This window comes from Pseudorca crassidens, chromosome 12 (assembly GCF_039906515.1).
Source record: "Pseudorca crassidens isolate mPseCra1 chromosome 12, mPseCra1.hap1, whole genome shotgun sequence".
Lineage (NCBI taxonomy): Eukaryota > Metazoa > Chordata > Mammalia > Artiodactyla > Delphinidae > Pseudorca > Pseudorca crassidens.
In genome coordinates this window covers 23,680,816-23,697,433 of record NC_090307.1, presented here as the reverse complement: position 1 = coordinate 23,697,433, position 16,618 = coordinate 23,680,816, and the positions used below count along the sequence as shown (strand labels likewise).

The following is a 16,618-nucleotide window of genomic DNA, read 5'->3' as shown; positions in this document are numbered from 1 at the left end:
GAAATCAGCTTGCTGATGCTGCAGAAAAACAGACAACTTTAAAAATTCATCCTGTTCAGCTTTGAGAATTTCCACTGCTCTCTGTGAACCCTGCTAACCCAGTAAAAGATTTCCTTCCACGGGCTCAAGAAATCGCCACTAAAGAAGATAAACAGATGTGGCTACAAAAAGGGGGAATTTTTGAGCCCATCACACAAATATGCTTTGGACCTGATTTTAAAAACCTATAGTGTCTCTTAGAGCACAATGGCTGTTACTCCAGCACATATATTCTTTAACTCATTAGGCACCTGAAACATGGTTTTACGGGGGAAACTATAGTTTTGGAAACATTCTCCCATGGTGGCTCATAAAGTATGTACTCGCTGTACTCTGTGTCTTAAATATAATCCCAGAAAACCACTTCATGGGGCACAAGGCCACGTTCTTCTTCCTAAGGGACCCTTTGAGGTATGGCAATTGGACTTTGTCCAAATGCCACCACCTCGAGGATATAAATAATCTTGGTGATGATCTGTATGTTTTCACACTGGGTTGAAGCTTTTCCCTGCAGGAGAGCAAGGGGTATAACAGTAGGTAAATCACCATTGGAAATAATAATTTCTGTTTGGGGAATTCCTTCTGAGTTACATAGTGACCAGGGACTCACTTTGCCAGACAAATAATTAAATCTATTTATGACGTTTAGCCAATAATGCAGCATCTTTAATGCACTTATCACCCCCCTCCAATCTTCAGGACTGTTAGAAAGAACTAACAACACTATCAAAACCCAACTGACAAAACTCTCAGGGGCTTTTCATCTTTCATGGCCAGAAGCTCTCCCATTGGTGCTTCTCAACCTTAGGTCCACTCCTTTTGGTAAGCAGCAACTGTGTCCTTTTGAAATAACCGCTGGATGACCTACGTGCCCAGATGAAGGCATGTATGAACCAACATTGCATAAGGGCGTGATATGTTGCATTATCGTCAGGGACTCGTTAAGGCACTTAAAGAAAATGAAAAGCTGGCAACATTCCTTTCACCGCGAGCTCCCAGGAGGTGAAGACCTTATGGATCATGGACTGCAACCTGGAGATTTTGTCCATTGGAAAAGGCATAAATACAAGATGCTTTGCAGCTGTGTTGAAAAGGGCCATATCAGGTATTAGTACTAACCCCTGTGCTGCAAAGCTCAAAGAAGTAAACTCCTAGGTTCCTATCTCTCATTTTTTAAAAAGGCTTCTGCTCCTAAATGGACCGTGACCCCTGTTTCTGACACCTGACTTCAACTAAGACAAGCTTCACCAAGCTGGGATGAGAAGAAATCGACAACAGTAGCAGACAGCTAACCCAAGAGTCCAGACCAGCTCTTTAAGACCCATCCTACTGGTTCAGTTGTACTGTTTACCAACTGTCTGTCTCTCTGTCAACATTGAGAGTTATTGTTTCTCTTCTGGCTATACTTTTGACCCAGTGTTTAGGATGGAACGAAAATTCTTTAGTAAAGTTGTCACAGAGTACAGCTACTGGGGGCCATTTAACCGATTGTTGGACTTGCAACTTTGGGATCACTTGCATCCTCAGGTTTTGTCTTCATGTACGGCATTGGAATTGACCCACCTTCCCAAAACTGGGCACATAAATATCTTAAGAGCTGACAGGCAGAAGGTTTATGCTTATTGGGATGTTATATTATCCCATTGTCTATATAAAAGAGACAGATAAAACTCCTTTCTCTCTCCATTACAGAAGAGATCAATGTTATTAAGATACCTGGTAGCAAAGTCTTTTGAGAATCTTGATTCCTAGTGAAGGAGTATATGTAAAGAGAGATATGGTCAGAAATCTATCAGCCGCCCGTTGGTCAAATAGCCGAAGAGACTACAAAAAGCATTGCAGCACAAGAGACATCCCTCAATTCCTTAACCTAAGTAGTATTGGATAATAATTACCTTCGATATCCTTTTCTTTTTTCTAATCTTTTTTTGGTTTGTTTGGCCTCACCGCTTGCAGGATCTTAGTTCCCTGACTGGGGATCGAACCCGTGTCCCCTGAGTGGAAGCATGAAGTCCTGACTACTGGACCACCAGGGAATTCCCTACCTTTGATTTTCTACTAGCTAAACAAGGAGTTGTGCTATTGCTCACACTACTTGTTGCACTTATATCAATACCTGTGCAGAAGTAGAGATGCTCCTAGATAAAATTTTTGAGGCAAAATGGTTATGACATTAAAAGAAAAAAAAGACCCTTTTAACGATCTGTTTAGTTGGTTCTCCTCAGGATTAGGTAATTTTTTTTGCTCTGTTTTACAGATGATTATTATTTTCACTGTATGTATTATTATCCTTTTCCTAGCTATCAAGCTACGCATGGCATGTATCACTGCTTGCTTAAATTCTACTGCTAAAAGTACACGTACAGTGTTTGTGCAACAAGTCAATATGATTGATAACATGTATAGCCTATAAAATGTTTCCCTGTCACTATATACCTCTGTGTCAGCCACTCCTATTTAAATGACTGTTGACAACTCCAAGCCTCTGCCTAATATTCAACAATACCCACTTCAACTAGAGGTACTGAACAGAATAAGACCTATGTTGATGAAAAATTAATCGACAGTCAATCTAAAGGAGAAATAGAGAATTTTATTCGAGCCAACCTGAGGATTAGAACCACAGAAGTTGTTCAGAAAACTCTGAGGACCATTCCGCCTGTTAGAAGTTATATACATTTTTGAGACAAAGGGTCGTACATCAAAATGACACACTGACATCTTACATAAAGTTCACCAAAGATACATAGTCCAGATCTGCACATAGGAAGCAGCACCAGGTCACCATGACCCCTTACAAAATTAGGAAAGAATTAAGAATGTTATCGTCTAAGGAGTTACATCGCTGGCATCGAGAAGAAAAAATTGATCTTTATGGTTGAGCAGACATTCCTGCCTTTGAGGAGTGTTGTAGTTTATCTTATGACAGGGCCGAAAGTAAGCTCATCACACGAGATGAATTGTGCCGAAGCACAGCAGTAGAGGGCTGCCGCTCGCTCAGGCAAAACAGCGCCGTCTGTCCTGTTGTGGTAGCTTTTATTAAAGCATTATCTAGGTTTACACTTTACGACTTGTTTTTTTAACATTTCAGAAGTGCCAAAGCAGCAACCTATGTTTTTATTAATTATACAAGCAATAATTGGCTTTCTTGAGAACCTGCCGTGCTTCGTCCTTGAGCGCAAAAGCAGCACAAAGTTCCCACCATTATTTTGATTATACTGAAGTAGCACAAGGACGTTTCCTTGCGTTCCCACCACTCTGATTAGACTGAGGACATCTCATGGATCAGTGCCCAAAGCACTCAATGCTTCTTTGCAGGCCCCCGGTTTGCCGCGGGGGGGGGCGGGGGGGGCTCAAAGCATTCAGGACTGTTCACAGCTCTGGCTTATTCACATGCCCCCGGTTTGCTGGGGGGGGGGGGCTCAAAGCAATCAGGACTGTTTGTAGTTCTGGCTTATTCGTCAGCCCCCAGTTTGTAGCGGGGGGGGGGGGCTCATGGGTCATGTCTCCTTTCCATGTCCTCAGTTATTCCACTACATTTCCCCCTTTCTGTTTTGTAATTTTTGCAGCATCAAGGAGAACACGGCAGCATTACTCTCGATGCTAAACTACATGGAATTATTTTGCAGCTTGTGCAGCATCAAGGAAAACACAGCAGCTTGTTGCGATGTTGTATGGCGGGTGACTTTCAATCGTCGTCGGACTATAATTAAACATACGATTATTATTATAATGAGCATTAGCAATCCTGTAGTAGAAGCTGTTATGGCTATAATACCCATGACAGCTGCAATCAACATTTCTATAAATCTTTTACTTTTTTTTAATGTATCAGTTAAATATTGTAAAACAGTCATAGGAAGAGATTTTTGCCATTTCCTTCCAAGATTGACAGGAAGCCAAAGACCTGTCCAAGCTCGTAAGATATACAAACTTTCAGTAGATATGTTAAAAGATATACTAGAGGGCTTCCCTGGTGGCACAGTGGTTGAGAGTCCGCCTGCCGATGCAGGGGACACGGGTTCGCGCCCCGGTCCGGGAGGATCCCACATGCCGCGGAGCGGCTGGGCCCGTGAGCCATGGCCGCTGGGCCTGCGCATCCGGAGCCTGTTGCTCCGCAACGGGAGGGGCCACAACAGTGAGAGGCCTGCATACCGCAAAAAAAAAAAAAAAAAAAAAAAAAGATATACTAGAGTTAATGCAGGTATACAGAGAGCAATTTTTACATATTATAATACCTTGAGTCTCATTCCATACAGCTGGTCCCTTTAACAATATATAAGGTAATTTCACACAACTACGAGTATATCGAGTAACATTTTTATGAAAAGTCAAACTATGATTTCCAGATTTGTTAACCATATGTCCTACCCAGGCATTAATCTTTTTCAAAGCTGTCATAAGCTTCCATAAATCCTTTTGGATAGGATATCCATTTAAATGAGGACCAGGAGGAGAAAACCCTCCTGCATGCCATACTATGGTATCATTAATAGTATTGCTATAAATAGTGTTATCCTTTCTATGCCAGTATAAATTTTTCAGACCGCTTTTTCCTTGGGTGGAGCCAAAAGGGCTCCAATCAATGACGCTTCCCCAAGAAGTATTAACAAGAACCCGAGCCATATCTCCTCGGCATCGAGTCCAATGGACCCAATCCGATAATCGATCCACAAGAGGCACTTGGCATGGAGGCAAGTAAGGTGCGGAAACATTCTCATTAAGAGTGGAATTAGAACTTTCAAAACTATAAGCACTCAAAAGATATAACCCATGATATCTGCTTTTATTTTTGACACTTAACCATGTCTGATAATTCATTTTAAGGCAATGATCTCCCTTTCCCATACAAATAGGAGGTCCATTAACACCCACCGTGTAATTTTCTATTATCCTTCCTTCTTCTTCCGGCTTCAAAGGGCCTCTATCATCAAAAGGACCAGGCAACCATCCAGACTCATTTACATATACAAGAATTGGGGCATCCCACTAGGTAACCCCTATATTAAGAGGAGGGTTAGGAATATAAGTCCAATAAGTATGGTTAGTACAATTTACCTCATTGGTTGATATGTTTATTACTTTTGCAGACAACATTGCCAACATGGCTACAAAAAGATTGGTGCTAGTGAGGGGTTTACCCTGTGAAATGACAAGATTTTTGGCAGTGTCTGCAAACTTTTTTATTTGGCCCCAGGTCAATGGAGGTGCCTTCTTCTTTCCACCAAGTAGTAGTCTTGGCAAGCGCCTTTTAATCCTGAGGAATTAATATGTTTTTGGAAGCATACCTAAACAAAAGACCTTGAACATAATTAGAATGCATCCCATATGCATTAATGGCTTCTTTTAGCATTTTTTAAATTTTTACATTATGAGGGTTATATTTAACGTTCATATATCCATTCGGAAATTGATCATTAGCAGGCATAGCTTGTCTAACAATAGGGAAAGCAAAAAATGATTCAGAATATTGCTTTTCTTCTGTATTCATCTCTTCTTCCAACAATAGTCTATTAGATTTAGGTTTTAGAGGAAAGTGAAACTGACGAGAGGCTCCAACAGGATAAGCTGCTAATTCTAAAGGAGGAGCCGAAGGAATAGTAGGACATGGCTCCTGATATGACGGAGTGCTAGCATTATTTTTATTTTTTTCCAATTTAACCATCAAATTTTTTTAACTTTGAAAGTATATCAGAAATCTCATTCTGTTGAGAAAGTGGCATCTCATTTTGTTAGTCTGCTCCTAGCCTTTATCATCGTCAGAAAAAGCCCCTTCATACTGGAATCTGAAAAATCCTCTCCTGTCTTAGACACAAGGGGAGGAGGAGGCGGAGGAAGGTCCTCTATAGGAGACTCACGAAACAGAGTACGAAAAGCAGCAGAATGATCGGGAGCAGAATTCGGACGCTGACGGTGCGCCCCATTTTCATTTTCCGTCTCAGATTGTAATGGTTCCAGGGCAAGGGAAATTAATTTACAAAGAGACCAAACACGGACAGATATAGGGTCTCCATGCTGATGAGCTCTTCTTAAGGCTCGCATAACCTGTTGTCAAACTTTTAAATTTAACTGGTTATGACCAGTAGATTGAAACCAGTAACAATGTTTACGTACCAGCGCAAACAATTCATCAAAAGATTCTGGTTTCACTTTCACTCCTGAACTCCATAATAACTGTTTTAGGAGTTTAATGTAATTGAAATTCTACTGAATGGGAATTCCCCATTACAGTTACTCTACTGTTGCCAAAGGTTTTGCTTACTCTGAGCGGACCAATTTCCCCTTCAGTCCCGCGATCACGCGATTACTTACCTTCAGGTCCCTGTTCGGCCGCCAAATGTTGTAGTTTATCTTATGACAGGGCCGAAAGTAAGCTCATCACACGAGATGAATTGTGCCGAAGCACAGCAGTAGAGGGCTGCCGCTCGCTCAGGCAAAACAGCGCCGTCTGTCCTGTTGTGGTAGTTTTTATTAAAGCATTATCTAGGTTTACACTTTAAAACTTGTTTTTTTTAACATTTCAGAAGTGATAAAGCAGCAACCTATGTTTCTATTAATTATACAAGCAATAATTGGCTTTCTTGAGAATCTGCCGTGCTTCGTCCTTGAGCGCAAAAGCAGCGCAAAGTTCCCACCATTATTTTGATTATACTGAAGTAGCACAAGGACATTTCCTTGCGTTCCCACCACTCTGATTAGACTGAGGACATCTCATGGATCAGTGCCCAAAGCACTCAATGCTTCTTTGCAGGCCCCCGGTTTGCCGGGGGGGGGGAGCGGGGGGGGGGCTCAAAGCATTCAGGACTGTTCACAGCTCTGGCTTATTCACATGCCCCCGGTTTGCTGGGGGGGGGGGGGCTCAAAGCAATCAGGACTGTTTGTAGTTCTGGCTTATTCGTCAGCCCCCAGTTTGTAGCGGGGGGGGGGCTCATGGGTCATGTCTCCTTTCCATGTCCTCAGTTATTCCACTACAAAGGACGTCTGGTTAATGTATAATGCAGATGCACATTGCCCATTGGGGAGGGCCCAATACGGGTAGGGAGTATGTTACGCTTAAATTTTCTTATCCTGCCTTAAAACATCGGATCTCCCCCAGGGCTATTGTGTCCCGTTCTCTCTTCCCGCTGGAGTCACTAGAGCGCCTAGGGACATGTCATGCCTGGCAATGGCCAGAGCTTCTTCCACGAGGGGAGGGCTGGTGCTGCTCTGCAGGCAAACAGGAGGCCCGTGAGGGTGGGTCCAGGCTGGAAAGGTAGCGTTGTGCGGCTCACTGCACCTGACAACGAGAGGACAGGCTGGTGCGCCCGACAGAAACCCAGTGGGCTCCTGCTGTACACTCGTCCCGAGACAGGGGTTTCTGGGGAAAGAGGAGGGCCTTGTGTCCGTCATTTCATACAACTCTGGTCTGGAGACCATCAATAAGAGTAAATAAGAAAATTCCTGCTCACACAGGAATGATGAATCAGCCATACACAGACTGACTGTATACCCACTGTCACACAATGAGAGGACAGGCTGACAGTGTAGGTCCCTGGACTCTCCCTCAGCACCTCATATCCCCACAGACCAAGGCGGAGCCTGCAAAGCACAGAGTGGGCGCTGACTGGGTATGTGCAGCCTACACCTGTACTGCAGCCTCTCCAGAGTACAGGTGTGCCACTCTACTCTAGGGGCGCAGGAAAGCAGTTGCAATGGAATAAAAACTTGGAGACCGTCCATAGTTAGCTTTCTTGGTTCATCAAAATTTTATTAACAAAACCAGAGTGGGGGAGGCAAAGGTGCGGAGACTCTGCAAGCCCTCCCAGGCACAGAGAACAGAGAGACAGAAGAACAGACAAGGATGTGAGGAAGTTCTGAGGCCCTGTGGTAAGGGCAAACAGATGGTCAAACGGTGCACGGGCACAGGCAGAAACTCAGGGACCGTGGGAGGAACATGAATGGCAGACCAGACAAATGGGGGCTCCGGGGCCGCTCCCGCCCGCGCCGCAGGGCGGGAGGGCATCTGGACCGCTGGGGCTCAGCGGTCAGCGCTGGAGCGCAGGTCGGTCGTGAGCGGGTCGTGCTGGATGGTTTGGTGCAGCATCAGGGCCAGTAAGCCCGCCCGGTTGGTCATGGCAGTGCGGACATTGCGCTCTTGCTCAAACAGCTCGTCCAGCTTGTACCACTGCCGGGGGAGCAGGGGGAGCCGTGACAAGGGGATCCCCGAGCCACCCCCCCTCCCCCCGCATCCGCCGCCGAGACCTACCACGCGCACGCGCTCCAGGTCCACCTCGGCACGCCGCAGCTTCTCCCAGCAGTAGTGGCGGTTGCACTGGCGCTTGGGCAGGCGGCAGAACTCACCCGTGAGCTCAAAGACGTCACGTACAAGGGGGCACCCGCATACCTCGTCAGCTGGCACCTGCGGGGAGACCGGGGTGGGCGTGAGTGCGGAGCGGCGAGGCCGGGAGGAGGACAGGAGTGGGGGCCGGGGGGTGGGAAGGAAAGGCGAGGTGGGGGGAGTAGGAGGGGATGCAACAGGGAAAGGAAAGGCACGGAGGGCGAGGAGGCAGGGCAAGTGGGGGCTGTGGAAGTGGGCCGGCAGGAAGAAGGGAAGCGGGAGAGGGAGGAAGGAAGTGTGGCCCGGGGGGAAGGGGGGGGACAGAATGGGGAAAGCTGAGGGAAAAGCTTACTTTGGGGTCCCGTGAGTGCTCGGGGCACAGCACCTGGAGCCGCTTGCAGTATGTCTTGCTCTGAGGATTGTAGACGTCGCAGAAGAGTCGTGTGGCCCTGGGGGTGTGGAGCAGAGAAGGTAGCAGAGAAGGTAGCAGAGGAAGCGGAGGGTGGCGCCCAGGCCCGGCCCCGCTAACCCTCGCAGTGCCCACACTCACCCCTCGATGCGGGTCGGGTACATGGACCCAAAGGACGTCTGGCTTTCGTACTGGAGGGGTGAGCACAAACGGAGGGACTGTGGATGTGCGCCGCGTGCCCTCGCGAGACGGCACCCCCGCCCCCAGGGACCCAGGGATGTCCCCACACCGTCCACCCCCTCAGGCCGACACCCTGACCTTGGCGTAACAGCGCTCCATGTGGCGCAAGGCAACACGTGGGTTGATGGGGTGCCCGCAGGAGACACAGAAGATTTGCAGGTCCGTGTCATCGCTGTCACCCTCATTGCTCTGCACGGGGTGGAGGAGACGATGAGGCCAGGCGGGAGCAGGTACTGGGCCCTGCGCCGCTGCTGCACCCGTGCCCGCTCACCTCCTCGTCCTCGCGCACAGCCTGCTGTTTGGCCCGCAGGATAATGGCCTCGAGCTCGTGGAATCGGCGCTCCATTTCCTGAAGGCGGGTGCGGGCGCTCTGCTGCTCCCGGCGGATGCGTTCGAGCAGCTTCTTGCCGTGCTCCTCAGCAATGCAGGGGCTCTGCTGCCACTGCTGGATGCGCTGGGGGAGGATCTCGTAGATGCGGCTGCAGGGAGGCAGTGAATTGGGTGAGTAGAAAAGGAGGCAAGGCAGTAAGGTGAGCAGTGTGATCCAAGGGCGCAGAGCAGATGGGTGACTCAGTGGTGAAAGGTAAGGAACCAAGTGACTGAAGGGCAGATGACTGGGCGGACAGACAGACGGATGCGGGAGCAGGTGGATGGCCCGGTGGGTGCTGGGTGACTGAATGGTGACTGACTGGCAGACACACAGGGGGCTTTGGCCATGCCCCACCCTGTACTCCCTGACTCCCCTGAACCCTCCAGCAATGACTCACTTGGCTGCCAGCTTCATGCCGCAGTCGTCTGAGCAATACTTGGAGCCGGGCTGGGCAGCGCGCACACAGCCAGGGCCCAGGCACTGCGGCAGCAACGCAGGGTCCTTGGCGTCAGCGCGCTCCGGGTGTTTCCATTTGTCCTTGTGCTTCTGCTTCTGCCGATGCCGCTTGTATCTTTCTTCCTTCTGTGGGACAAGATGGGCCAGGGCAGGGCGCAGCTGAAGTCAGCCCCGCACCCCTGTTTCCCCCTGCACCCCAGCCCTTCAGCCCCTGACCTTCGCCCTCCCTCCCCACACCCACTGCACCCTCTCGGTCACCTTCTTCTCAGACTTCTTCTCCCGACGCTTCACGTGCTTCACTTTCACCGCCCTCTTCCGCAGCGCAGGGTCCAGGAACGGGGACTCCTCCGTGTCACTCATCCAGGGCTGCAAATGAGGCACACGCTGATTCGCCTGCTCCACTCGTGACTTCCCTACCACCTGCTCGGTCCCCACGTCAGTATTCCATACCCTCTGCCTCCTCTCTCCTCATCACGGACACTCTCTGCTTCTGTAACCACTACCCTTCCACATGGGACGCTCTGTCTGCTCACCAGGCCATGGTCATCAAAGGCCCCTGCACAGAAGTCCTGGTACAGGTCAGGGTCCAGTGGGAGGTCCTCGTCCGAGAGTGGCTCGGGTGTAGCCGTAGCCTCGGGCAGCTCCTTGACTGCTGCTGCTGCCACTGCCCCCTCGTCCTCGCGGATGCGCCCCAGCTTCTGCGACGGCTGTGGCTGCTGCTGGGTGGGCAGTGGCCGGCGAGGCCTTGACAGGGACTCTGAGGGCATCACCGGCGAGAGCTGCAGGGCAGAATCTCAGGACTGGCCCTGACCGCCCTGCCCGCAGGCCCCGCCCGCCCTGGGGGGCTGGACTCACCGAGGAAGGGAAGTACTTGTACGATTCCTGTGCCGGCAGGAGGAAGGCCCAGGTCAGCCCCAGGTGGATGGAGGGGGCCCTGCCCTAGCCCTTCCCACAAGTGCCCGACTCCACCAACGAGCCCCGCCTCGCCTCCCTAGACACACCAGCGCCCCCCGCCCCCCATTGCCAGGACATGCTCGGCCCTGCCCCAGCTGCGCTGACACGTCTGACCACCTAGGAACGCCTGGCCCTACCCTGCGCATCTGGGGTTGCGGACTCCCCTGCTAGCCCAGCACATCTGGTCACGACCCACTCGTCTGAACCAGCCAGGTCCCTCCCCACCTGTCCGTATGCGATTAGGCCCCACCTCACCCGGCCCACCCATCCTAGCCTCAATCAGCTCTTCCCAGACATCCTGGCCCCCCACCTGACCCTGCCCAGCTCTGCCCATGCTCACCCGGGCCCGAAGCTGGCACTGACGCAGCCGGCACTTCTGCCGGATCTTGTTGGGGCCCCCAAACTTCTTCATGTCTCGGCAGAAGTCACAGTGGCCACAGTCCTCGGTGCGCCGGCAGGCCTCACACTCACCACACATACGGGCTGACCGTTTGATCTGCTGCTGCTGCTGGTGATGCTAGCAAGAGGCGCCCGCAACACAGCTCAGGAACCGAGCAGGGCCTGAGATGGGATCACCTCCCCTAACCCAGCCATTGCGGCCACTCACCTGGCTGGGTGTGGCCACCAGGGGCTGTGGAGAGGATTTGTGGGGCGAAGCAGAGCCCCGAGCAAGCATGGCCCCAACCCCTGTCCCTGACCCCGCCCGGCGCTGCAGGTCCAGATCCGGGGCAGGTCTCTTGCGCCCTCCACCCTCATCCCGGGGCTCACTGCCGTCTCGCTCAGTGCTGTCCCGCTCCCGTGACTTCTTGTGCCGATAGCGGATCTCCAGCTTGGGGTCCTTCTCTGCGGGGCAGAGGGTGGAGCCAGCGTGGGTTGGCACCAGGGGATGTGGATGGCACCAGAACTCTTTCTTCCTCTTCTCTCCTCTTCGGTCCCACCCGCCTGCTCTGTCTCCCTACTCCAGGGCAGAGCTGTCCCTGCCGGTGGAACTTTCTATCACAGCTCACGATGGAGCCTCCATTCCGGCTTAGCACTGACCAACAATCACTCTGCCCACAGACGCAGATCACTACTCCCCGTGAACCACCCTCCCATTAAGGCTTCTCCTTCTCCTCCCTGGCAGCCCCAGCTGCCTGCCCTGTCCACTCCGGCCCCTCACCTCGGCACTCCCGGCAGTACCACTCCCGGATGGCCTTGGCCATCTTCTCAGTGATCCGGATGCAGTCCCCATGAAACCACTCATTGCAGTTGTCACAGCCGCTGCGGAGGATGGGGCGAGTGAGGGAGATGTGAGGGGCCAGACCCATCGGCCTCTCCCCACCCGGCCAGGTGTCCATCCCGCCCACCGCTCCGCGGCTCACATCATGAAGCAGTTGATGTCTGGTTTGCGGCAGATGCAGTAGATGGGCGCGTTTTCCCCGTTCTCTGACTTGCTGTCCTCCCCGGCATCTGGAGGCTCTGGGTCTGAAGCGTCCGCCTCCTGTGGGAGCCCCCAACATGGCTCCTTAGAGAACCCCCATCATGATGCCTCATCCCTCCAGTAGCTCCATCACGGCTCACCACAGACCTCAACAGTCTGCCAATAGACTTCCCACCATGGCTCCTCATAAATCTCCCCACCATAGTCCCCACAGACCACCCCCCCCACTCACCGCTGACACCCCCTTAGCCTGCTTATAAACCCCCATCACTCCGCCTCTGAACTTCCAATCGCTTTCCCCACTGACACCCCATCATTCTATTCACCCACTGGGCCAGCTGCTGCCCGTTACAGACACCGCATCACTCACCACATTTTGTCCTCGTCATGGCATCTCACAGACCCCCATCACCGGGTCTCAAGACAGCACGGTTCCCCTCAGATCCTCCGTTACTAACCTCACAGACAACCCCGCCCCCCTAGATCCCCCGATACAGACTCATCACGGCTCACTCCAGACTGCCCGATACACCACTTCGCAAACCCCTCATCACTCCGCACAAAGAACCCCCCATTCGGACCCCCAAGAAACTACCACTAAACTTCCATTACGGACCCGCATAATGGCTCATCACATAACTCTCAGACGGTTCACACACGAGTAAAAAAACCTGACCAGCAGACCCCCATCATTCTAAGGCTCGACAGTCCCCCGCCCCATTCTGCCCACTGACTCCCGTTATGGTTCGCCACAAACCCCCATGAGTCTGCCGATGGACACCACCATTTCCAGCCCCACTGACCTCTACCGCCGACTCCCTCCTGGGACCTCGTACTCACCATCTCTCCGCTCCCAGCGCACCCCTTCTCGAACCCCGCCAGCGACCCGCGAGCCTACACAGTCCCTCAGCGTCGCCCCCGGCCGTTGCAAAAGCGCCCACCAGCACTTCCGGTTTTCGTCGCGCCTCCCAGGCACTACTGCGCAGGCCCAGTGCGTCGGCTCCGCGACAAACAAGTCGGTCGCCCGCCTAGAGCTCCGACAGTCTCTCAGGCGCCGCCATCTTGACTACTGAGACCGTACGGCGGCGAGTCCATACATTCTCAGGAAATATGGCCACGCCTGTATTTCTGGACGCCTCCATCTTGGAGTCTGATTCCGTAAGATGGCGTAGTCCGTACGTTCACTGGCAACACATGGCAGCGTGCTAATCGGCTTCCGAGAGGGCGCCGCCATCTTGGCGGTCGATTCCGGCGCCAGCAGCTGGTACTGCCTAGATGTTTACAGGGAAAGGGGCCCGCTTTAGGAACACTACCTGGATTAAGTCGCTCTCATATCACCGTAAAATCATTTTTCCCTTCTGCATGTACTAATCGGCGCCGGCATACTGTGTGCCTTACGCTGGGAAGGAAAGCAGTCCCTTTGTCATATGCCTCCCACATTACCTCTGATTGAAGAAATCTTTGTATATTGGGGGCTGGGGAAGCCAGTCAGGCTTATACCTGATGTGGCCTGAACTTTATGTAAACTGGAACAGCCTGACTTACGGGCTGTCAAATATATGTTGAACATTTGTTTTAACCATTACAGTAAAGCATGCCCACTCTGACAATAGGGGGAAATGCTTCCCTTCCTATGACACCGATGCTAGTATTCCTTGGAAGATAAAGTTCCCGTCCCAGATGCCAAGGTCATGCTCACTCACTGTGTATCTGATAATTTGTAACTATACTTCTCCGTTGAAACCTTGAAGGAATGTACCTCTGTCATGTCTGATATATGTTCTTTGTTCTGACATGGTATAGAACTGCTGAAATGGGCTTCCCTGGTGGCGCAGTGGTTGAGAGTACGCCTGCTGATGCAGGGGACGCGGGTTCGTGTCCCGGTCCGGGAGGATCCCACATGCCGCGGAGCTGCTGGGCCCATGAGCCAAGGCGGCTGGGCCTGCGCGTCCGGAGCCTGTGCTCCGCAACGGGAGGGGCCCGCGTACCGCAAAAAAAAAAAAACAAAACTGCTGAAAACCATGCTTCTCTGGAGTGTTTTCTTCCTCGGTGGAGGCTGCACTCCTGGGCCAGTCCTCATCTTGGAGCAAATAAAACTCTCTTATATTCTTTAATATAGATTGTTTATTGATACCTGTGTTGCTACCTCCCACCACTCTTTCCAGCTGTCACACTCCTCCCAGCAGTTCCTTAGCCAGGCCTCGCAAGATGATTCAGCCTCTGGGCCTCTACAGCAGCATTCATCCATCAGAATTAGTCCAGAGCAACAATCGATGGCCATAAATGATGGTGACCTGACCATCTCTGGTGAGAATGGTTGGACCAAAGTAGACTTTGAAATCAGGGACCACCAGCTTCACCAAGTCTTCCTCTGACCACACACAATGGGTCTGTCACTTGGGGTGCTTAGCCAATGAACACACCAAGAACTTTCAATTAAAGCAGAAGCATTTATTACTTGTTTATTACTAGCGACAAGTAAGGAGACAGGGAGATAGCTCTCAAAAGCACTGTGTCAAAAAAAAAGAAAAAAAGGGACTTGCCTGCTGGTAAGACTCTGTGCTTCAAATGCAGGGGCCATGGGTTCGATCCCTGGTGGGGGAAATAGGATCCCACATGCCACGCAGTGTGGCAAAAAAAAAAAAAAAAAAAAAAAAAATCACTGTGTCCCTGGGGAGTTTTAAGCCTGGGGAAGGCATGATCATGATAATGAGGCAAAGGTTACTCTAGGTTGCCCAAAACTGCAAGTAAGTAGGTGCTTGGTTACTTTTTCTCACTGTGGTATCTTGTTGACTGGAATGCACTGTAACCTTTTTGGAACATCTGGTGTCTGCAGCTTTCTGCAAATTAATGGCTAGTTTCTTCAAAACAAAGCACACTTTGGTTTAATCCCATCTCATCCTACTGTTGCCTAGCTGACACCCACCGCTACCGGAGCATAGATTTCCTCAATTCCTGGTGATGTCCCCTTTGGTTCTCTTGTTTCATATGTATTTAGTATTCTCTCCTATAAAGTTAATTTTTAAATTTTTTAAAAAAATTATGTTATGTATAATCAAAAATCTGTACAGATCAGAGAGCTAGACGTCTCTTCAGGGTAATGCTAAACCTGGACAACCATGAAAATCAAGTGGGGTACAAAACGTCAGTACACCTGCCCCCCTCCACACACACACACACACTGGATACGGAAGTTGTGGTCATTATAAATGTCCACATGTCCATGTTCAAAGTCAAAATGACTTTCTTTCAAGTTGAGGAGATGGGTCTGGGGAAAATGAAAATTTTCACCCTTGGCTGAGAGTTTTTCTGGCTTTCTTGGCTCTGGACATAGTAGCAACTTTTTTGCTATTCGTGGTTTAGACTTGATTTTATTTTCACCTTTCCTAAACATTTTTACTCATGGTCTCTTCCACACTGTCACAGACACCAAGACACAGAGGCTACAACATGGGTACTGTGACCTCCTCCCCAAAGGGGTTTTTAACCCGCTAAACAGAGACCTTCAGATCCAGCATAAGACTTGCCACATTTTTATTTATTAATGTAGAATTAATCTTAATTGGATTGTAACTTATTTTAATTAATTTAATTTTTAATTTAGTTTTTCATTTAATGTATTAAATTAACTTTAGTATAGTTGAATATGTGTTGGTAAGGTACTTAGATAAATTTATTTTATTACCATCAATTAATGAATTTTATATAATTCAATTTTAATTTTATTACAGTTTGATGTAGGAAAATAAGTTTAAGGCAATATAGTTCAAGTTTAATTGAAATTTAATTACTCAAATTAAATTTAATTTAACATAACTGAATTTGGATTTATTAAATTTAATTTGGTTTGAAAAATTTAATATTAATTTAATGTATTAAATTCAATGTCTTGTGTATTTTAAATTTCAATTTAATTTTGGTTTAATTTAGTATATTACATTTTATTTCATATGGTTTAATTTAGTTCATTCAATTTAATTTTACATATTTAAATTTTAATTCAAATTCACCTTAATTCATTAAACTAAAATTGTATTATGTAATTAATTACACTGAGTTAACTAAATTTATAGTCAATTACTATATTTTTGAAATATAATTTATTAAATTAAATATGATTTATTTAATTAAGGAAAAACAGTGACAAAACATAAATTACCCAAATCATGAATGCAAAAGAGCCATCAGTACAGATCCTACAGATATTGACTAGAGAATATTATTCACACATTTATACTGACTTAATGTAATATATTTGACTGCTCAGATAAAATGGACAAATTCCTTGTCTTTAGTAAGACAATTTACCAAAATAACACATGAGGAAATAGAAACTTTGAGTAGCCATATAGATACAAAATTATTTGAGTTTCTGATTAAAAATCATCCCACAGAGAAAACTCCAGGCAAGTC

At 49.0% G+C, this 16,618-nt stretch overlaps 1 protein-coding gene and 1 long non-coding RNA gene across 4 annotated transcripts; both read right to left on the bottom strand.

Annotated features, from left to right (window-relative positions):
- Nucleotides 1-2,612: 2,612 nt before the first annotated feature.
- On the bottom strand, nucleotides 2,613-7,630 carry LOC137203292 (uncharacterized). 2 transcript variants are annotated; one of them, XR_010933028.1, is made up of 2 exons: nucleotides 4,915-7,630; nucleotides 2,613-4,186 (listed from the first exon to the last, which is right to left on the bottom strand). It is a non-coding gene; the product is annotated as an uncharacterized lncRNA (long non-coding RNA). The 2 variants fall into 2 exon arrangements; XR_010933029.1 differs by having other exon boundaries at nucleotides 6,352-7,630.
- Nucleotides 7,631-7,765: 135 nt separating this feature from the next.
- CXXC1 (CXXC finger protein 1) lies at nucleotides 7,766-13,203 on the bottom strand. 2 transcript variants are annotated; one of them, XM_067699077.1, is made up of 15 exons: nucleotides 13,046-13,203; nucleotides 12,147-12,265; nucleotides 11,945-12,045; nucleotides 11,393-11,628; nucleotides 11,126-11,302; nucleotides 10,687-10,713; nucleotides 10,365-10,610; nucleotides 10,090-10,197; nucleotides 9,773-9,957; nucleotides 9,277-9,484; nucleotides 9,084-9,194; nucleotides 8,907-8,956; nucleotides 8,709-8,805; nucleotides 8,285-8,437; nucleotides 7,766-8,203 (listed from the first exon to the last, which is right to left on the bottom strand). In XM_067699077.1, the coding sequence occupies exons 1-15, from the start codon at nucleotides 13,046-13,048 to the stop codon at nucleotides 8,057-8,059; spliced, it is 1,968 nt and encodes a 655-aa protein (XP_067555178.1). In that variant the 5' UTR covers nucleotides 13,049-13,203; the 3' UTR covers nucleotides 7,766-8,056. The 2 variants fall into 2 exon arrangements, with proteins under 2 accessions (XP_067555178.1, XP_067555179.1); XM_067699078.1 differs by lacking the exon at nucleotides 10,687-10,713.
- Nucleotides 13,204-16,618: the final 3,415 nt, after the last annotated feature.